The sequence below is a fragment of the Euprymna scolopes genome, chromosome 6, assembly GCF_053919585.1.
Source record: "Euprymna scolopes isolate OS-2025 chromosome 6, ASM5391958v1, whole genome shotgun sequence".
Classification (NCBI taxonomy): domain Eukaryota; kingdom Metazoa; phylum Mollusca; class Cephalopoda; order Sepiida; family Sepiolidae; genus Euprymna; species Euprymna scolopes.
This window is the reverse complement of record NC_136487.1, coordinates 13,958,051-13,977,403: the sequence shown is the minus strand read 5'-3', so window position 1 is coordinate 13,977,403 and position 19,353 is coordinate 13,958,051. Positions and strand designations below refer to the sequence as shown.

The 19,353-nt window shown below is 33.0% G+C and overlaps 1 protein-coding gene across 1 annotated transcript; it reads left to right on the top strand.

Moving 5' to 3' along the window:
• The first annotated feature begins 17,616 nt into the window (after positions 1-17,616).
• On the top strand, positions 17,617-18,519 carry LOC145277453 (uncharacterized). Its single transcript, XM_080128815.1, has one exon. The coding sequence runs from the start codon at positions 17,617-17,619 to the stop codon at positions 18,517-18,519; it is 903 nt and encodes a 300-aa protein (XP_079984941.1).
• Positions 18,520-19,353: the final 834 nt, after the last annotated feature.

Below are 19,353 nucleotides of genomic sequence, written 5' to 3'. Positions count from 1 at the left end.
CTTCAACAATTTTTTTTCGAATTTTTCTCATCTCTTTTGTGTACAAATCCAAAAAGCTAATATATATCACGAAATGTGTCACGAACGTTTTCGGCTTCGCGTTAAATCATCTTCAGTTAAGCGGCAAAGGAACGGTGGGCGGAGGAAAAGTTGCGAGAAAATGGAATTGAGTAGTCGCACATAGTTAGTATTCGCAGAGTTTTGCTCACCAATATCACTCCCCCCCCCTAAACCCTGGCGCTGTGCTATAGTCGAAAGTCTTCGTGACTCATAGGAAACAAAGACGTAATTATTGGGTTTACGCAAAGAAAAATAATAAGAAAAATCGAAAAAAAATAAAAAAGCTATAATTAAACAGATGCTCTCTGTTATTTTAATAATGTTTGTTTAAATGAAAAAAAAATGTTGCCTGAATTCACACAACACACACACACACACACACACACACACACACACACACACACACACACACACACACATATACATTATTATTTGTATTTTATATCGTTTTATATTTTATTTTTTATCATTTATGTCATTATATTTTATATCATTTGTATTTTATATTAATTTTAGCAAATGCAATTTTATTAAAATGTTTTTAGAAACGTATGTAATGTAGATAACATAGATAAGTATTGATTCATACATACATTTCAAATTAATGTCAGCAACTTTAGAAATGCGTACTATTGACATATAAGCATATAGAGCTAAATTAAAATATCATGTTTAAGCGTATTGTACGACCGGTCAACGCCGGACGTCCAGCCAGTATATATATATATATATATATATATATATATATATATATATATATATATATATATATAAGAGCAAGTAGTTAATAAAGCATGTTAAAAAACGCTTTGAAAAAGAATTAAAACATATTTAATTTTAAAAAGGAAGTACAAAATAAGTGGATAGTCCTTAATCCGCGGTGTTTCAAAGAAATACTTTCCTTCTCATCAAAAAGTAGGATTTAGCAAAATGCAGGGGCTGATTTTGCTTGCAAGAGTATTTGATGAAACTACAAGTAAGTCATACATCTCACTTGGTAACAAATAGTGAAGGAGAGGGAATATGGTGAAGAAAAAGGTGATTTCACGTGAATGGATTGTCTGGTAAAGGGTAAAATATCCAATAAACGGTAAAAATCAAAATCCAAAAAAGTTGGTTGAGTTTCCATTTCCACAAGTAAAGTCCAAGGGAATCGCGTAATTGGATGATGGTCCAAAGTAATCCAAAAGGCAGAAATCCGTGGAATAAGAATATTATAAGCTCTATTTCCTATTTGGTTTTATCGAGCTTTTACATCTGGTTGAGATTACTTTATAAATATTAACTCTTCAATATTTATAATACACTTTAGTTTTTCTAGGATTATTTTGGTAAATTCTACTGTAATACTTATTTCACATATATATATATATATATATATATATATATATATATATATATATATATATATAATGGTGTTCTAATCTACTACTATTAATTAATGGTTCCCATATTGTATTAAATTCCAAATTATTATTAATCTTTATTTTATTTATTCGGAAACAATTATTTTTATTTTAAACTGATGTTTTATTGTAGATAAATTTTGTATTTTGTCTACTTTTGATCCCGACAAAATGGCTGACCATATGTGAGAGTGTAAACGCAAATAGGCCATAACAAGTGAACAATAATACATCGTATAGAATAGCTTTTGTATCGAAAGGCTTCGTGAAATGCTTTAATGTCAGTGTCGATCCTGATTATACAAAAGAAAAGCACAATGACGATAGAAAAGAGCAGATCGATTCGTGAATGGTTGCTACATTACATACAGATTTACGTGAGATATTAAATCAGGATCGGTTGTTCTAGAAAATCGATCCTCCAAAGGTTACGGCTCGTGTTTGAAACAAACAATATCAGATAGACCAATCTATTTTATGATCCATCAGGGCTTCCATCCCCGCTCATCGTCAATCATTGCGTTTTGCTCATAATTCACACAGATTGCACTTCTCATCCATGCGATTTCTTCTTTACTTACACAAGTCTGAAAGGTGTTGAATGGTGTTATGGATCGAATAAGCCGTGCTCAAAAAGCAAGATAACAAAAAGAAAAAGGTGTCAACACAATTGTAATGCAGTAGACGATCAGTTAGGTATGGGACGTGAATTTAATTTGTACGATGCAAAAGAATTTTCCCTCGGAAAGCATTGTGTATATTCATCGCATATTTTACTAAATTCTCAGTTAGATTTTCTAATAATTTATACCGAAATGTTATTCTCAGTTTTCATTTGTAATAGTTCTAATATATGCGGTAGCAAGCATAAATTTCATATACTAGAAGCATTGCTATTAGAGCTGAAAAAATAACAAAAAAACAAAAAACAAACAAAAAACAAATATTAGCCCTGCATTAGTCACCTGGGTTTTCCAAACATGGTTAGTCTCATGGGGTGTTTATACACCCCATGAAAAATGTTTATAGTGTTATTATTTTGTAAAAATATAGTCATCGAACTGCTTCAAGATATAACTACAGTCGCTGTTGAATAGTTTGAATCACTTGTAGCTTGTAGCTTGTTGATAAAAAATAATACAATAAATTATAAAACAAAGGAAATAAAAAAGCTTTGATTTAGATCACATTTATTTAAAAATACTCACAGGATACACGAGTTTGTATTATTTTTTAATATCTATGATGAACACAAAATGTTTTCAAAAATTGAATTATCAAGAAAAATGAATATGAGTTCATTGCATAAATATTACCTTTCAATCTGATTCATCTCCAAGGAAAACTGAGATACAATGCAAATGCGCCATACCACGTGTGCTATACCTTCACTGAGACAGACAAGTAATGGGAAAAAGGAAAAGAAATAAGTTTCCAACTAGAATTATGAGCACTTAAGCAAAAGAGTTTAATAAAATAAACCAACTATTAATAAAATCAATTGCAATAACATTCTTAAATGCCTTTAAAAGTAATATGTTTAAATAATGCATTTAATAACAAGTGATTTACTGAGGAAAAACACTTACAATTATCTTAAAATCAGTTAAATGTTAATTACTTATGAAGATGGATCATGACGGATCCGAAAGTATACGGGTCAACAGTGACTATGACAACTATATAAGCCAGCTTTTACTTGTAATAAAAAATAAGAACATTGGAAAAGAATTCAAACCAAGGTATATAGACAGGAATAGTTTATATATATATATATATATATATATATATATATATATATATATATATATATATATATATATATTTGTATGTAATATACTGAATTTGTAATCCAGTAAATTTTCAATATACCAATAAGTTTTAAGCCAAAAAGAGATGACTTAAAAAGTAAGCTACAAAATAATCATATTTCATAATTGAGCATTAATATACTGTGTAAGCAAATTGTTTCCATGCCCGGTCGACAATTTCAAGCATTATATCGTTTGAAAATTTTCAAAAACCAGCATTTCTTCAGACTTTATGAATAAAAACACTCTTGACAATAGGACATTGTTTGAAGCGAAAGAAAAGGAAAGAAAAATTCCCTTAACGGAAAAAGCATGTGAGAAACATTTACCCTTGGGGTAACCTCCACGGGAAGCCCATTTAAATATTAATACATCACCTAATGCTCTATTGTCAAGAGTGTTTTTATTTATAAAGTCTGAAGAAATGCTAGTTTTTGAAAATTTTCAAATGATATAATGTTTGAAATTGTCGACCGGGCATGGAAACTTTTGTTGCTATCAACACCTTTTTTGAATGTCTTCATTTTGCTTACATAGTATATATATATATATATATATATATATATATATATATATATATATATATATATATATATATATATGTATAAGGAATGAAAAAATGTACCAGCGGTGGTTGACGTTATGTTTAAAGAAAAAATAGAAAAAACCGAATGAAATTATTAAAAAATCAACGTTTCGTCCTTGTCTCAGAGGACATCTTCAGGATAATTGAAATAAAAATGTGATAAAAGAAAAAGTCATAGATCGTGCGAAAAAAGACAGTTTTTTAAAATCCAACCCATGTCGGGAAAGCCACCCACGCACACATATTCGTCCTTTCCCGACATGGGTTGGATTTTAAAAAACTGTCTTTTTTCGCACGATCTATGACTTTTTCTTTTATCACATTTTTATTTCAATTATCCTGAAGATGTCCTCTGAGACAAGGACGAAACGTTGATTTTTTAATAATTTCATTCGGTTTTTTCTATTTTTTCTTTAAACATATATATATATATATATATATATATATATATATATATATATATATATAGTCTTTGAAGTTTTTAACATTTGAAACCACACAAAAAATTATTTTTTATCATTCATTAAAAAAAAAAAACATCTAGTCAGTAAGTCATTTAATCACCTGCAATCACTGCATCAACTCTCAAATTTACTATAATACCAATTTTTATATTTTTTAAGGGATCATCAGTTGTTTACCATGAAACACTGTTTCGGGGATTTAAAAACAAAACAGTGTATTACATCATGGCTCCCCAGCAGTGTTGATCAAACACCACCACCCTTAATCTTAGGAAGAAGACAAGTTACAAAAATTTTTTTCCCAATTTCCTATTCTTAATTGTAATTACTAACCTTTTCATAGTATAAAAATGAATTTCTTACCTGTGCGATTCATCAATTTCCACATTTAAAATGGATACATTTTTTAATTTTTTAATTTATCAGTCTTGTATTTATAAGATTTGGATTAATCCATTTAACTACTTATCACCCCCACTATAGTTAGTAGTTTGTATATTTACATTCTTATTTATTTAAAATTAGATATATAAAGGTTAAAAATATTTTATTTTTACATATATACATTTTTTTTTTTTTTTTTTTTTTAACTATATAAATTTATTATATGTAATTATAAATACATTTATACATTGCTAATATAGTTTTGGATTTCCTTTATCAATATAATCTGGTTTATCTTAAACGATTCAAAAGCATCAGGATAACGAACAAATGCTTTATTTAACTGTTTAAATATTTTATTTTTATCTCCACCTTGTTTTATCATCCTTATTACTAAGCTAGAAACTGGTGGTATAAAATCTGTTAATTTTAGAGTAACACGAGCTATTCTCAAAAACTCTGACATAATGGTTCCATAAAACACAAAAACGGGGCAGGTGCTATCCTTATGGGGCATACGTACTATTTTAAAGGGGAAAGCGTTTCTTTTATCAAATATTTTATAAAGAAAAATTCCATCCTCAATTTTTATATCTAAATCCAGAAATGTAGCCTGTTGTCCTCTATGTTCACAATTTAATTTTAGTTCGTTTGGATATATAAGATGTTTATTTTTTTCGAATTCATCATTATCGTTTATGCATATAAGGTCATCTATAAATCTCCTACACCCATGAAAGTTATATGTTTTAGATATATCTGTTTTTAATAATGATGACATATATATATATACTCGAGTCTATGTAAATACAAATTTGCCCAAAATGGTGCCGGATCCAATCCCATTGGGATACCTATCGTTTGGAGTAATATTTTATTTCCTATTTGAAAATAGCATTCTTTAATAGGATGACTTACAAGCATTTTTAAAATACCTTTAGAAATACTAGTTTTGCTATTTTTATTTTTACACCAGAAAGCATTAGAGTTTGAAAAGTCTATATATTTACCTTTTCCACCTTGAAAAGCCAAATCTACAGTATCATTTAACTCTTTTATAAGTTTTTTGTGCGGAATTTTAGTATATAGCGTACTAAAATCATAAGTAGCTATAGATTTTGCTTTTATTCTGGAATTTATTTTATCTAATTTTTCTTTCACTGGTTTTGAATTATTTACTACCCAAAATAGATTTATATTACTATAGAATTTACTTTTCAGGTGAAAATTATTTATTTGATTTATAATTAATTTAAATATTTTAGATATAGCTTTACTTAGAGGTTTAGTGATGCACGTCTTTGAACCTACAATAAATCTAGCCCCAACTGGATTTTTATGCATTTTAGGTATCCAATACATACATGGAAGATTTTTGTGTTTATCTTCTAACTTTAATCCTACTTTTTCATTAATAATACTATTATTCAAAATAATACTATCTAAATTACTATTACTTACTTTATAAGTATCCGAATCGTTTCCTATAAGTCCTACTTCTATCAATAACCGTTGTATATAATATTTTTTACATATAAAGGCTATATTGTTTGCCGCTTTATCAATCGGAACTATGACGAACTTTTCTTGAAGTATTTTAAGTTCCTCCCGTATTTCTGAATTTTTTTAATATATATATATATACGAGCAAACAGTTAATAAAATATGTTAAAAAACACTTTGAAATAAGTTAAAAACATATTTAATCTGAAAAGGAAACACTAGATAAGTGGATAGTCCTAAATCCGCGGAGTTTCGAAGAAATACTTTCCTTCTCATTACAGGGTAGGAATTAGCAAAATGCGGGATCGGATTTTGCATGCAGAAGTATTTGATGAAACAACAAGTAAATCAAAGATCTTACTTGAAAACAAAAAAAGTCAAGCAGAGGGAATATGGTGAAGAAAAAGGTTATTACTTATATTATCTGCAATTTCTCCTTTATTCTTTAAACTTTCCTATCTATCTAATATATCAATCTACCCACTCTTTCATATCTTGTATGTATATTTACTTATATTTTACTATATGTATTTACTTACTTTTTTTCTTGTTTTTTCCTGAATTTACAGATACCGGCCATCCTCTCCCCTTAAATAATTTTAATTTTTAATTTTTTTATTTTCATTTTTTGTTTTATTTTATATTTTATTTTGTATTTTTTATTTTTATTCTTTATTCATTTATTTATTGTTTATTTATTATTTATTTTCTATTTATTTATCAATTAAATTATTTATTTTCATTTAGTGTCTTCTAACAACTCTTGCTGACCTTTTTTTAAGTGATGACCTGTACATTTCAGTTGACCTATATTATTTTGCCCTATATATTTTTTTGCGCCTTTAACATTTCCTGTCTGGGTCATTTTGACATTTGTTTCTCTATTTTATATTTAACTCTATCACCATTTTTTCTCCTTTTTCTTCCCTGATCTTTCTTATTTATATTTATGTAATTAGCAAAATGCGGGATTGGATTTTTCATGCAGAAGTATTTGATGAAACAACAAGTAAGTCTAAAATCTTACTTGAAAACAAAAAAGTGAAGCAGAGGGAATATGGTGAAGAAAAAGGTGATTACACATGAATGGATAGTCTGGTGGAAGGTAAAAAATCCAGTGACAGTAAAATCCAAATGGAAAACTTCAAGAAAGTTAAAAGAATTTCCATTCGTACAAGTAAAATCTAAGGAAATCCCGTAATTGGAAGAAGATGGTCTATAATAATCCGAAGGCAGAAATCCATGGAATAATTCACAAAAATGTGTACAAGGAAAAAAGAAAAGATGCCAATAATATTAATAAAAGAAAAATAAGATATGCTTTTCACTCTACTTCCGAGACATAAATATAAATAAGAAAGATCAGGGAAGAGAAAGAGGAGAGAGAAAAAAAGGAGAGAAAACAAAAAAAAAATGATGATAAAGTTAAATATAAAATATAAAATAAAGGGAAATAAAAGTCCAAATGACCCAGACAGGAAATGTTAAAGGTGCGAAAAAATATATAGGGCAAAATAATATAGGTCAACTGAAATGTACAGGTCATCACTTAAAAATGTCAGCAAGAGTTGTTAGATGACACTAAGTGGAAACTAAATAAATAAATTAATAAGTAAATAGAAAATAAATAATAAATAAAGAATAAATAAATAAATAAAAGAATAATAAAAATAAAAAATAAAATATAAAATAAAATAAAAATAAAAATAAAAAATAAAATAAAAATCTACCCCACTTTCCTATCTTGTATGTATATTTACTTATATTTTAATATATGCATTTACTTACTTTTTTTCTTGCTTTTTCCTGAATTTGAAGATACCGGCTATCCTCTCTCCTTAAATAATTTTTATTTTATTTTTTAGCTTAGGCATTCGTTAGACAATCACCCGAAACTGTAGTCAAAAATAGATCTTGAATTGATGCATGTTGATCTTGCTGATCTGGGAAACGTGTCAGAAACGTAACCGTCTGTGATAGGAGAATGAGATATAGAGAAGCTATGTATTATGCTACCAGCTGCGTCTGTGTAAGAAGAGAACCTAAGCCAATTACTGTGCTGGACATTGAAGTCACCAAATACATGTACTCGTGGGCTAGTATCGAGAGAGAGAGAGAGAGAGAGAGAGAGAGAAAGAAAGAAAGAGGGAGAGAGAACTGTATCTATGCTGTCAGAGACTTGATTAATTAGAATAGTCCTGGGTCGAGGGAGAGCGGTAGAGAAAGTATGTTGCATGTTAAAACTAAAGCACATAAAGGCCTGGTCGTTTGATTCTAGTTTTGTTTCTCTAGTCAAGGGAGGGTGCTTCGAATATAGACTCCAAATCCGTGGATATGCCTGTCTGAGTTCTTACGGCAAAGTGGGAGATAACCAGGCATGTTAAAGTGGTCAGAGGGATGGAAGAGTGTAGGTTAGTTTCACTTAGCGCTAAGATATCCAGGGGTGTTTGCTAGGAGAAATGATTCAACAAAAATGAATACAAGCCTTAAGGGAAGAGGCACATTGATTTTGTGTGAGTTTAAGCCTGGTTTAATCCCAATGTTTAATTAGATTGCCATTTTATTTTATTTAAGAGTTTCAGGTTTAGGGTGAGAGGTACTGGACAAAGTGTTTATACAGAATACCAAACACGCAATACAAGTAGACAATCAGTCGACTCCTCATCTACAGGATTGTGGCCTCGGGAAAACCCACCAGAGATAGGTACAGGGTCCATTTTCTATGCGCAACATGACACTACAATTATCCCAATATTATACGACTGATGATTAAGCAACCGCTCTAAGCGCTACCAAAGAGTTAGGGCTTCCGTACTGTCAGTCGGAAACAGCAGCCAGAAACTATAAATGCGGTACCCTCAACCCATCAGACAAAAATCAACTCAATGCAATTGCATTGACATATATGGCACACAAACACTCCTAAAGTTCCCAATTTTAGAGGGATTCGATGTTGTGGGAGCGGGAAACGGTGTTCATAGCCCTAGTCAGGAAACAAGGTCAACCACTGGGTGTTTCTTCCGAGTCCCTGTGAACGCACCTCTGCGACTTTCTTATAGGCAAAGAAGGAGTATGAAAGCTGGGCTATAAACAGAAACTATCAACTCCTTAAGCAGTTAAGGTTAACAAACCGGTAATTTGTCCGAGTCACCAGCATCAGGAAGGTCGTCGTCCAGGACCGAAGAGGCCTCCTTCCCCTAGGTTTAGCGTCAGAGTTTTCCTATTCCTAGACGGATGACCTGAGAAAATCTACGGGTCCATCAGCACCGAGAGGGTTAGCCCCGCCTCCGCGTCATAGACCAGGTATTTTTACGACCTCGCATGGGTTGTTAATGTTAATGGGTTAGTTATTAAAGGTTATATATCTACTGAAAAAATACACTCCTCAAAATAATTAAAAAGGACATTACTATGCTTTCCATTTCGTTGTTACAGGATAAGGGGAGATAATAAAAATTCATGCAGTCGAAGCAACTAAATTTGTAACTGATTGGTTTGAGATGGAGGCGTTAATATTTTGTTAAAATATTGTTCATATGTTAGTTTAGGAATAGGATAACATGTTAAAGTATGATTAAATGGATATTACGAATTAAAGTAAGAGTTGATGCCCGAACTCTGGATATTTAAGACTATAGAAGGAATAATAAAATGTATCTATTCAATATAGGGTAAATTAGCGACATATATATGATTTGAAGTACAATTCAGTACAGGTAAAACTGGAATTAAAGGATAAGCTATGTCGTATCTAGCATTTATAATTTAGTATAGAAAGATGGGCATATTTACAGTAAATGCGGACACATAGAAATTGTAGATTTTAAGTATACTTCATAATAAAGTTCTGACTTGTAACGAAGAAAGATAACTTCGCCTTTTGTTAAAAATTCGAAATTATATTTTGCATAACAAAAAAGTATTATCGGCTCAGTTTTTTTTTGTATTATTTTTTGTATTACTTTCACCCATTTAATGGAAAGAGATATAGAGATTGCTATTTAATATAGATCACTTTAAATCTAAGCACAAAACTATGGCTAATATGTATAAGCAATAGGATAAGAATATACGCTAATACATGCATTAATAATAGAAATCTGTAGATGTTTAGTGTGTATCGATTTTTAAAAGGTTAGCCTGGATAAAGTTAAGGACCGAAAGATAAATCCTTCTCCAAAAGTACGTGAAATGCATGTGGTTTTTATAACAGTTTGGGAAGAAGAGCAACTGGTTAGTTTTCAGCAGAGATGGTTATAACTTACAGAACACGGTATAAATGCACATTAGAATATACAGATTTTTGGGCAGAGTTTAGAAGTATAAAAATTTGGGATAATGTTTATTATGCAAAACAGACACAGGCAGTCGACTTGGAGGCAAATTATCTATTGGATATAATTGGATATGCGTAGCATTGCTAGCGACACCATTTGCTCAATTTTGAGAGAAAAAAATTAAACATCATACAGTACAGATTAAAGTAGCGATATAACTATGAAAGTACATTTCAGTTCAGGTATAACTATGAAAGTACATTTCAGTTCAGGTATAACTATGAAAGTACATTTCAGTTCAGGTATAACTATGAAAGTACATTTCAGTTCAGGTATAACTATGAAAGTACATTTCAGTTCAGGTATAACTAGAAGTAAGGTATAAGCTAACGAACATCCAGTATAAGTAATTTGATGTAAAATAGCAATATGGACATATTTATAATATATACGAAATTGGAGATATTAAGTATATTACTTAATGAAGTTCTTCTGACCTCTAACGTTTAAAGATAAATTCTCGTTTCATTAAATTCAGAAATGTGTTTTGCGTAATTATTATTAGCCGTTTTTTTCTTATATTAATTGACTTAGAAGAAATAGTTCTTACTAAGGATAAAATATAGTTGTTAATGTACATAACGGTTCAAAAGATGGTGTTAGGGTTTTGGTTGGCGCATAACTTTTTGCAGTGACTTGTCAGTTTGAAAATAGTAAATTAATCTATCATGATTTTTCCTGTTTTTTTTTGGTTTGTGTTTGTGTGTGTGTGTGTGTGTGTGTGTGTGTGTGCGTGTCTGTATGACGAAATTCAATTGCCGACAAAAGAAAACAAAAACAAGACAAAAACAAGAAAAATACCCCAATAAATAAAAACAGAGCAAATTTCAACGTTTCATTTTGATATTGTATGCTTTTTTTTTTTTTTACACAGTGGTCACCACTTATCAAGGCCCGGAAGCCACTCAGGGATAAGGGTTATTGCAAGTACATTACATTAGTGTGGAGATTTGATGAAGTGTTTACTTAAGGGGGCGGTTCATTAGGAATTTGTTAACGTTGGACTTGAAGACATCCAAGTTGTAGTCCGGTGGGAAGCCGGCAAACGGAACAGAGTTCCACAGGCGTGCAGTTCTAAGAAAGAAGCTTTGTTCATGGAATCCGCGTTTTGATTTAGGCACAGATATAGAGTGGGGGGAATTTTTCACAGTGGATTCAGCTAGACGGGTGTTTTTCGTGAAATATTGGCGAGAGGGGACCAGAGATTGGAGTTCAGACGAGCACCTGCCATGGAAATAACGATAAAACAAGAATAGGCTCGCAACGTCTCTTCTGTGGGAGAGAGGTTGCAAGGTAGAGAAAAGGGCATCCCCACTAAGCCATGAAGTCTATTTTGTACTCTGTCAAGGCAGGATAGGCTGTTTTTAGCAGCTCTTGCCCAGATGCTTTTTTTATATCTGTGGTTGCAGACCAGGTTTATTAACACCCATGTATGGTTGATAAGATAATACTTAAGCACACTTAAATAAATTCCTGCCGTCTTTTATCCACACAGATTAAAATCCAGATATTAAGTATCATACTTAAATAAAGTTCTTTTAGGGGCTTAAGTTTCAGAAAATAAACTAAAACAAAAATCTGCATTGCAATGAATACGATATTGTAAGTGTGCATTACTTACATTTGTATATGTATAACGTATGGACAAAAATAGACAAACGAACGAAGATCCTGTAGATATTTAAAAATTAAAAAAAAAATTTTATTTTATTTTTAACGGCATTCTTTTGGCATTTTTTTCTTTTTGAAAAAGATTCTTGAAATATTGAAGACTTTCATCATTCCGGTTATTTCAAGCAGTGAGTCCATATTTACTGGTTTGCTTTTGTGGTCGTTTTGGAAAATAAATGGATATACGAAGAAAAAATAACCCATTCAGAACTTTTGTTTGCTTGTCTGTTTTTGCTCATACGTCAAATCACTTCAACATCAGGTTCCTTGCATTGCTCTTGCCTTCTTATACTTTCCCATATATTTATTTACCAGCAATGCCTCAAGAAAACTACCTTTCTCTATTTTCCTTAATAGTTTAGTCGTTTTCATTATTGTTATTCATTGTATCTTCTTCTTCTTCTTATTATTATTATTATTACTATTATTATTATTATTATTATTATTATTATTATTATTATTATTACTACGTGACAGTTATATTTTATAACTGTTATCTTTTACTCAACTTTTAATTTAATTTAAGTAGCTCTCCCTAGGTCCCAATTTTAATTGAGGTGATTAATATTTAATTTTAATTTTTTTTAATTAAACTCTTTTCTGGCCTATGTTCTCAGTGCGTTCTAGTCCTCAAGTATTTTCCATCTTTTTTATGACAGATAGAAATGAGTGGTAGTTGATTAGTAGTAGTAGTATATGTAGTAATAGATTTATAAGGCGTCAATAACTACATCGTAACATCAGTACGAATACATAACAGCAATAGCTGAATCCACTGTGAAAAATTTCCCCCATTCTATATCTGTGCCTAAATCAAAACGCGGATTTCATGAACAAAGCTTCTTTCTTAGAACTGCACGCCTGTGGAACTCTGTTCCGTCTGCCTGCTTCCCTCCGGACTACAACTTGGATGTCTTCAAGTCTAATGTTAACAAATTCCTAATGAACCGCCCCCTTAAGTAAACACTTCATCAAATCTCCTCACTAACGTAATGTACTTGCAATAACCCTTATCCCTGAGTGGCTTCCGGGCCTTGATAAGTGGTGACCTCTGTGTAAAAAAAAACAAAAAAAAACATTAAGATATTCAACAATATGTTCGTACTATTTAGATTCTTCGGACTATTGTTTTCATTTTGAGTGTCATTTTCACAACATTTCGGTCGATGTAAACTCCAACCTTTTTCAGGTTTATCTTGTCGAACTCTAAAATGTTTCGGTCCGAACTCAGAAACTTTGACGGAATTTCGAACGAATTCTTTTTATTTTCATTCACGGGGGTAGCATGCTCTCGTTCCGTCAGCTATGACTGCATAGAGGTCCTAAGTAATTCGCAATTATATTTTTCGCTCACCAAAACTGAGAATTTAACTTTCTACCTCCAGGAGAATATCACTTTTACAATTGATTTTTCAACTGCAACACGATGAGAACAGTAGTCCGAAGAATCCAAATAATACGAATAACCGAACGTCATCTCAAAAATTCAGAAGCAAAATAAATGTTTATCAAAATAAATTTGATAATAAAATGAAACTTTAATTAAATAAAAAGAAATACAGAAGTAAGGGTTGCATGTAATTATAATTAAGGAATGTTTTTAAGGAAAGCGAAATACGAAGTTTATATGAAGCTCGTATAAGTCTCTCTAATATAAGGATAAATTGGAAATATGAATGCGCTTAATGACAACAGATTTAACAGCTGTGTGACTGCATGTTAAGTAGATTGTTTTAGATGTGCGACTCTGATATTGATTAATCTATTCATGAAAATCACGGCGAATATTCGATATTTATCTATATAATTATAAAATTCTGTGGACACACACACGCACATAAGCGTAGCACAGAGGCTAAGGTATGAGGGTGGAGAGTTGTAGTTTTGGTTTCGATATTAGCTGATGGAACCCAAATCATATATATGCATACATACATAGTTTTGATCTCACTCTTCTATATTAGGTTTAATGTATTAATCGATAGTTTTAACTAAAATACTTTTAGTTCGGCTAAATATAAACATCTGAATGAAATAGTTTTTTATTATCAGTTAACACCTCTGAATCCTGTGATGGAACTGATCAATTATCGGTACTAGTGTACTTATTGATCCGTGCTGAAATTAAAACGTTATTATTTAAAAAGCCATTCTGAACATGAGGAGGGGGGTGTTTTGTACCTATTCTGTACTTTAGCCTTTTTATTATTATTATTATTATTATTATTATTATTATTATTATTATTATTATTATTATTATTATTATTTATTTTATTTTTTTATTATTACATTTTCATTCCAAACAAGGCAAATTGCCACTTTGGTGTAGGGGGCTACTATCAGGGGCAACAACTACTGGGGTACTATGTAGGGATTTGGGCAGCAAGGTGTCGGTTCACGTTACACTTGAACTTCTGCACGTCAGTACTGTTGGGGAAGCAGGGACCTGGAATGGAATTCCAGAGTCTAGCGGTTCTGGGGAAGAAACTATTGGAGTAAAAAGATCTTTTACATCTAGGGATCTCTACAGTGTGGGGGTGGGATTTAGCAGCCTGTCGGGTTTGTCGAGGGTGCACACGTCGTGGGGGCACAAGTGATTGCAGTTCGTCAGAGCATTCACCACTAAAATACTTGTAGAAAAGGCAGAGGGATGCAACATTTCGTCGATGGGACAGAGGCTGAAGCTTAGATGCCAGTTCAGGGCCTATCAGGCTTGCGACTCTCTTTTGAACCTTGTCAAGGAGCGATAGACTAGTAGCAGATGCACCAGCCCAGATGTGGCAGCAATACTCCATACATGGGCGAATGGTGGCCTTATAGAGGTACAGGATACTTTCGGGTGTTAGTAGTTTTCTAGCACGGTAGAGAGAGCCCACCTTTCTTGCAGCGGCCCTGGCAATGCCTTCAATGTAATTGTTCCAACTCATGTTTCCTGTGAACGTTAGGCCAAGGAGTTTGAAAGATGGACTCTCAGATAAAGAGTCGTTGGCCATTGCTATGGATGGTAGATAGGGTTTCTTGTAATTATTGAATGAAACTAGTTTAGTCTTGGCAGCATTGAACGCGACCAACCACTTTTGTCCCCATTCTACTACAGATTGGAGGTCTTCCTCTAGTGTTTCTGCCATTTCTTTAGAAATGTGTTCATTCGTCTTCCTGTCGTGCCTGCCATAGAGTGTAGTGTCACTAGCATATATACCACTCTCAGAGGCAATGTTGTCGGGGAGGTCATTTATGAATATCAGGAACAATAGAGGTCCAAGGATAGAACCCTGGGGCACCCCCGCATTTATATCATATTGTTTAGATGTACGACCGTCGAGGACAACCTGGATTTTTCTCTTATCTAAGAAGGATTTAATTATGTTAAGTATGCTACCAGTGATACCGTATGATCTGATTTTACTGAGGAGACCCTCATGCCATACCCTGTCAAAAGCCTTAGATATATCTAGAGCTACCGCTCTGCCCTCCCCCGCGTTGTCCAGTGAATGGTATATACGTTCAGAGATCACAGTTAGGATGTCTGCTGTGGAACGGGCTTGTCTAAATCCATATTGTTTGTCAGTCAGTAGTTTAGCATCTGTAAGATGATGGACTAGAGCATGGTTAATTATGGTCTCAAATATTTTGGCAAAAAGTGGGAGGAGGCTAATGGGGCGATAATTTGATGGGTCTGTCCTTTCGCCAGAATTCTTGAATACTGGTACAACAGAAGCAGTTTTCCAACAGCCCGGAAAGCAAGATTCATTAAGGCATTTGTTGTAGAGTTTGGAGAGAACTGAAGCTACTTCGGCTGAGCACTTTTTTAATAGCACAGCTGGGATAAGATCGAGTCCACATGCTTTTGAAGTGTCAAGGTTTTTTATGATAGCATGCACCTGAGCAGGGGTGGTTTTCAGATCGTCTAGTGTGGCGTCTGTCCGCATAGGAAAGTCAGGTAGGGGGTGGTTGGAAGGGTCCAGTGTGGAGTTTGAGGCAAACCGACTGGCAAGCATGTTAGCCTTGTCGGTTGCTGAGGAGACAACCTCGTGATTGTTGGTTAGTGGGGGAATTGTTAATTGCCCATTATTTACTACACTGTTGTAGATTTTCCAGAAGTATCGAGTTCCTAGTTTTTGTGCTTCGATGCGCTTTTTAGTGGTTTCCGTAAATTCTCTCTTAGCTGTCGCTATTTCTTTCTTAGCGTTATTTCTAGCTTCTATATACTTCAGTCTGTTTGTACTGGACTTATGTCGGTTAAACCTACGGTATGCATGCTGCTTTTGAGCAATGGCAGTTGCACAAGTCGACGTAAACCATTGGGGAGAGTGGGGCTTACTAAAACATATCATAAACTTGGAAATACGATTAAAAAAATTGCACGGATCAGTAAGTGCATTAGCACCCAATTATCTAACTAAAAAGTTCACTAAGTTTTCTCTTCGAGTAGCTTTTTCGCCTTGATAGGTGGTTATATTTCAGCATAACCAAATAAATAAACCTCTGAGCGAAACACCAGTCAATACACACGTGCGCTTAAGTTAGAAATTAGTAGCTATGACATTTCTGCTGAGTATGATTTATATTGTAAATGAAAATTAAAACATTTGTTGGGTAATCCAGATGCCCGGGAATGACGTCAAAGAAAAGTCAGAAGGTTGGATGCAGGTGCCTCCGGGAATGACACCAAAGAAGTCAAAATTGGAGACGTAGAATCCCCGGAGATTAGGCCAGCGAGATTGACTGACATTTCAAGATAATACATGGTGTAATGTTGAAGTCATCTATGTCATATAACATAGATATGCAAATAACAGGAAAAGAAGAGAGAGCGAATACGACGGCTAGTAAAGCGACAAACTTTTCTCCACTGCAAAAATACAACAACCCCGCCACGTGCGTCGGCACTAATGTCAAAACTGTCATTCGGACATCGAAAAGGTTATCTTGAAGGAACAAAATATCTTATAATCAGTTGTGTGTGGTTTTATTTCGCTGCCAAGTGTATATATCAAGACAATGACAAAGGTTCATTTTTAAGAACTTATAGAGACTGAAAAACATATTGGACATAGCGAAGATATAACACATTATTAAATAATTTCTAATGTCGTTTTCTTCTCTCTTTTTTTCCAGATTAGTCCGTCGCATCGGAATTCTAAGCGAAAAGAAAAGTCCATGAAAATGCGAATCTGGAAGTTGATTTGCTACTCACTGGTTATCTTTGGATTTTGTTTGCTGATAGAGTTTATTTTCCAACCCAGTATCAATGCGAGACAATTTAATATTTCACAATTACAAACAAATTTTCAAGATGGCGTCAAAACGGAAAAATTGATTTCAGTTTTGAACACGCGAAACCGAACCAAAAACAGAAATCAGCAAATTGTGTCTGCGAGTCAAAGGAATCGGATGAACACAACACTGTACCCAAAAGCAAAACAAGAAATTCCAGAGCCGAAAAATTTCACGGGTTCACCAATGGAAAATATGTTTCGTTTTCTGAAATTTTTCCGGAAAAACGACACACCTTCAACAGATTTTCTAGTGCCAAACGTAGTCCACTATGTCTGGTTGAGCAGCGGCCGGGATTTGAAATTTCACGAAGTACTCGGTATACTGTCGGCACAAAAGTACTTGAACCCAGAAGTTATCAAATTGCATTGCGATAAAGAACCAACAGGAAAATGGTGGTCATTGTACAAAAATAGGTTAACGAGTCTGAAAATAGTGAATGTTGATCCAAATATTAGAATAAATGGTATCGAACCATTGAGGATTGAAGTAAAATCTGATATTCTAAGAATGCGAATTCTTCAAAGAGAAGGCGGAATTTATTTGGATTTTGACGTTATTGTCATCCGATCATTTGACGATCTTCGAAAATATGAGTTTACACTCGGTCTTGAATATCATGGCAATCCTGGCCGACTTAATAACGGCATCATCATCGCAGCACCGAATGCGCGATTCTTAAAGATATGGTTGGAATCGTATAAGGATTTTAGAGCAAACGAATTGGATGAGCATTCCGGTGTAGCTCCGTATCTTCTAGCACCGAAATATCCATCTCTTATACATATCGAGGAGAATCGTCTTAATTACCCGGGTGAAAATCTACTCCAAATGATTTACGTTCACATCTATAACTGGCCTAACAACTATGCCATGCATTTATGGTACAGAGTGTATTCAAAAGGCAATCCGATTATAGTAAATTTCACTCCAAACAATATTAAAACTTTAAATTCAACTTTTGGTGAGCTTGCTCGTCGAACATTTTATGAATCGCCAGAATTAATTATAGATACATAATACATAGACGTTTTGAATTAGTGCGAATTAATTTATTTCTCTCCCTCTTCTTGTCCACATTATCTTGCCATATCCACATTATTCATCCCCGACACCCATGTACGTATATACGGTGAGGTTTTTTGTGACAATGTTGACGAGTTAACAAAGGGTTGATATGCCAAAGAAATCAAAAATAATAAGTTGAAACTGTGTTAAATACTTATCGAAGTCATAAAAACCGAGTTTTGATAACTAAGTACTTTGTTTCTTTCTAAGGTGGGACTTTTTGGTTATTCTAGCCCATAAAAAGAAAGAAAAATATATACCTGATAATAAATTCACTTTTCGAGAATTTGTACGATGAAAATTAAGTGACGTTGAAAAATAAAGGTAGTATTGTAATTTCAGAGGAAGATTTAGCTGTTTTGTTTTTAAATTATTATTCGTATCATAAAAAGAATATTATGATGCTTGACCAATATCGGAAACAAGACGCCATTGACGAATTTTCTGAAAAGTAGCGAAAATTGCTTGTCAATCTAAAAATACTACACGTCTCGATGTAGAAAAGATGGAATTGATAATTGAATTACTGGATTTTTCCCGTAGTTCAAGTTGACTAAAATTTAAAAAGAAGGCTTGTGTTAATGCAAATTAAGGAACCGCATCTGTGCTTTCTGGGACTGCCCCTTTCATAGTAACAAGGGGAAATGGAAAATAGAGGAAAGAAGAAGGAAAGAAAGAGCGTGTTGTAAACCCGCTGATCATCCCAGAGTCAGAAGGGCGGATCGTCGCATATTAGAACCAATGAACGTGGCAAGTAGTTAGAACAGTAACGTACTATCGAGAATT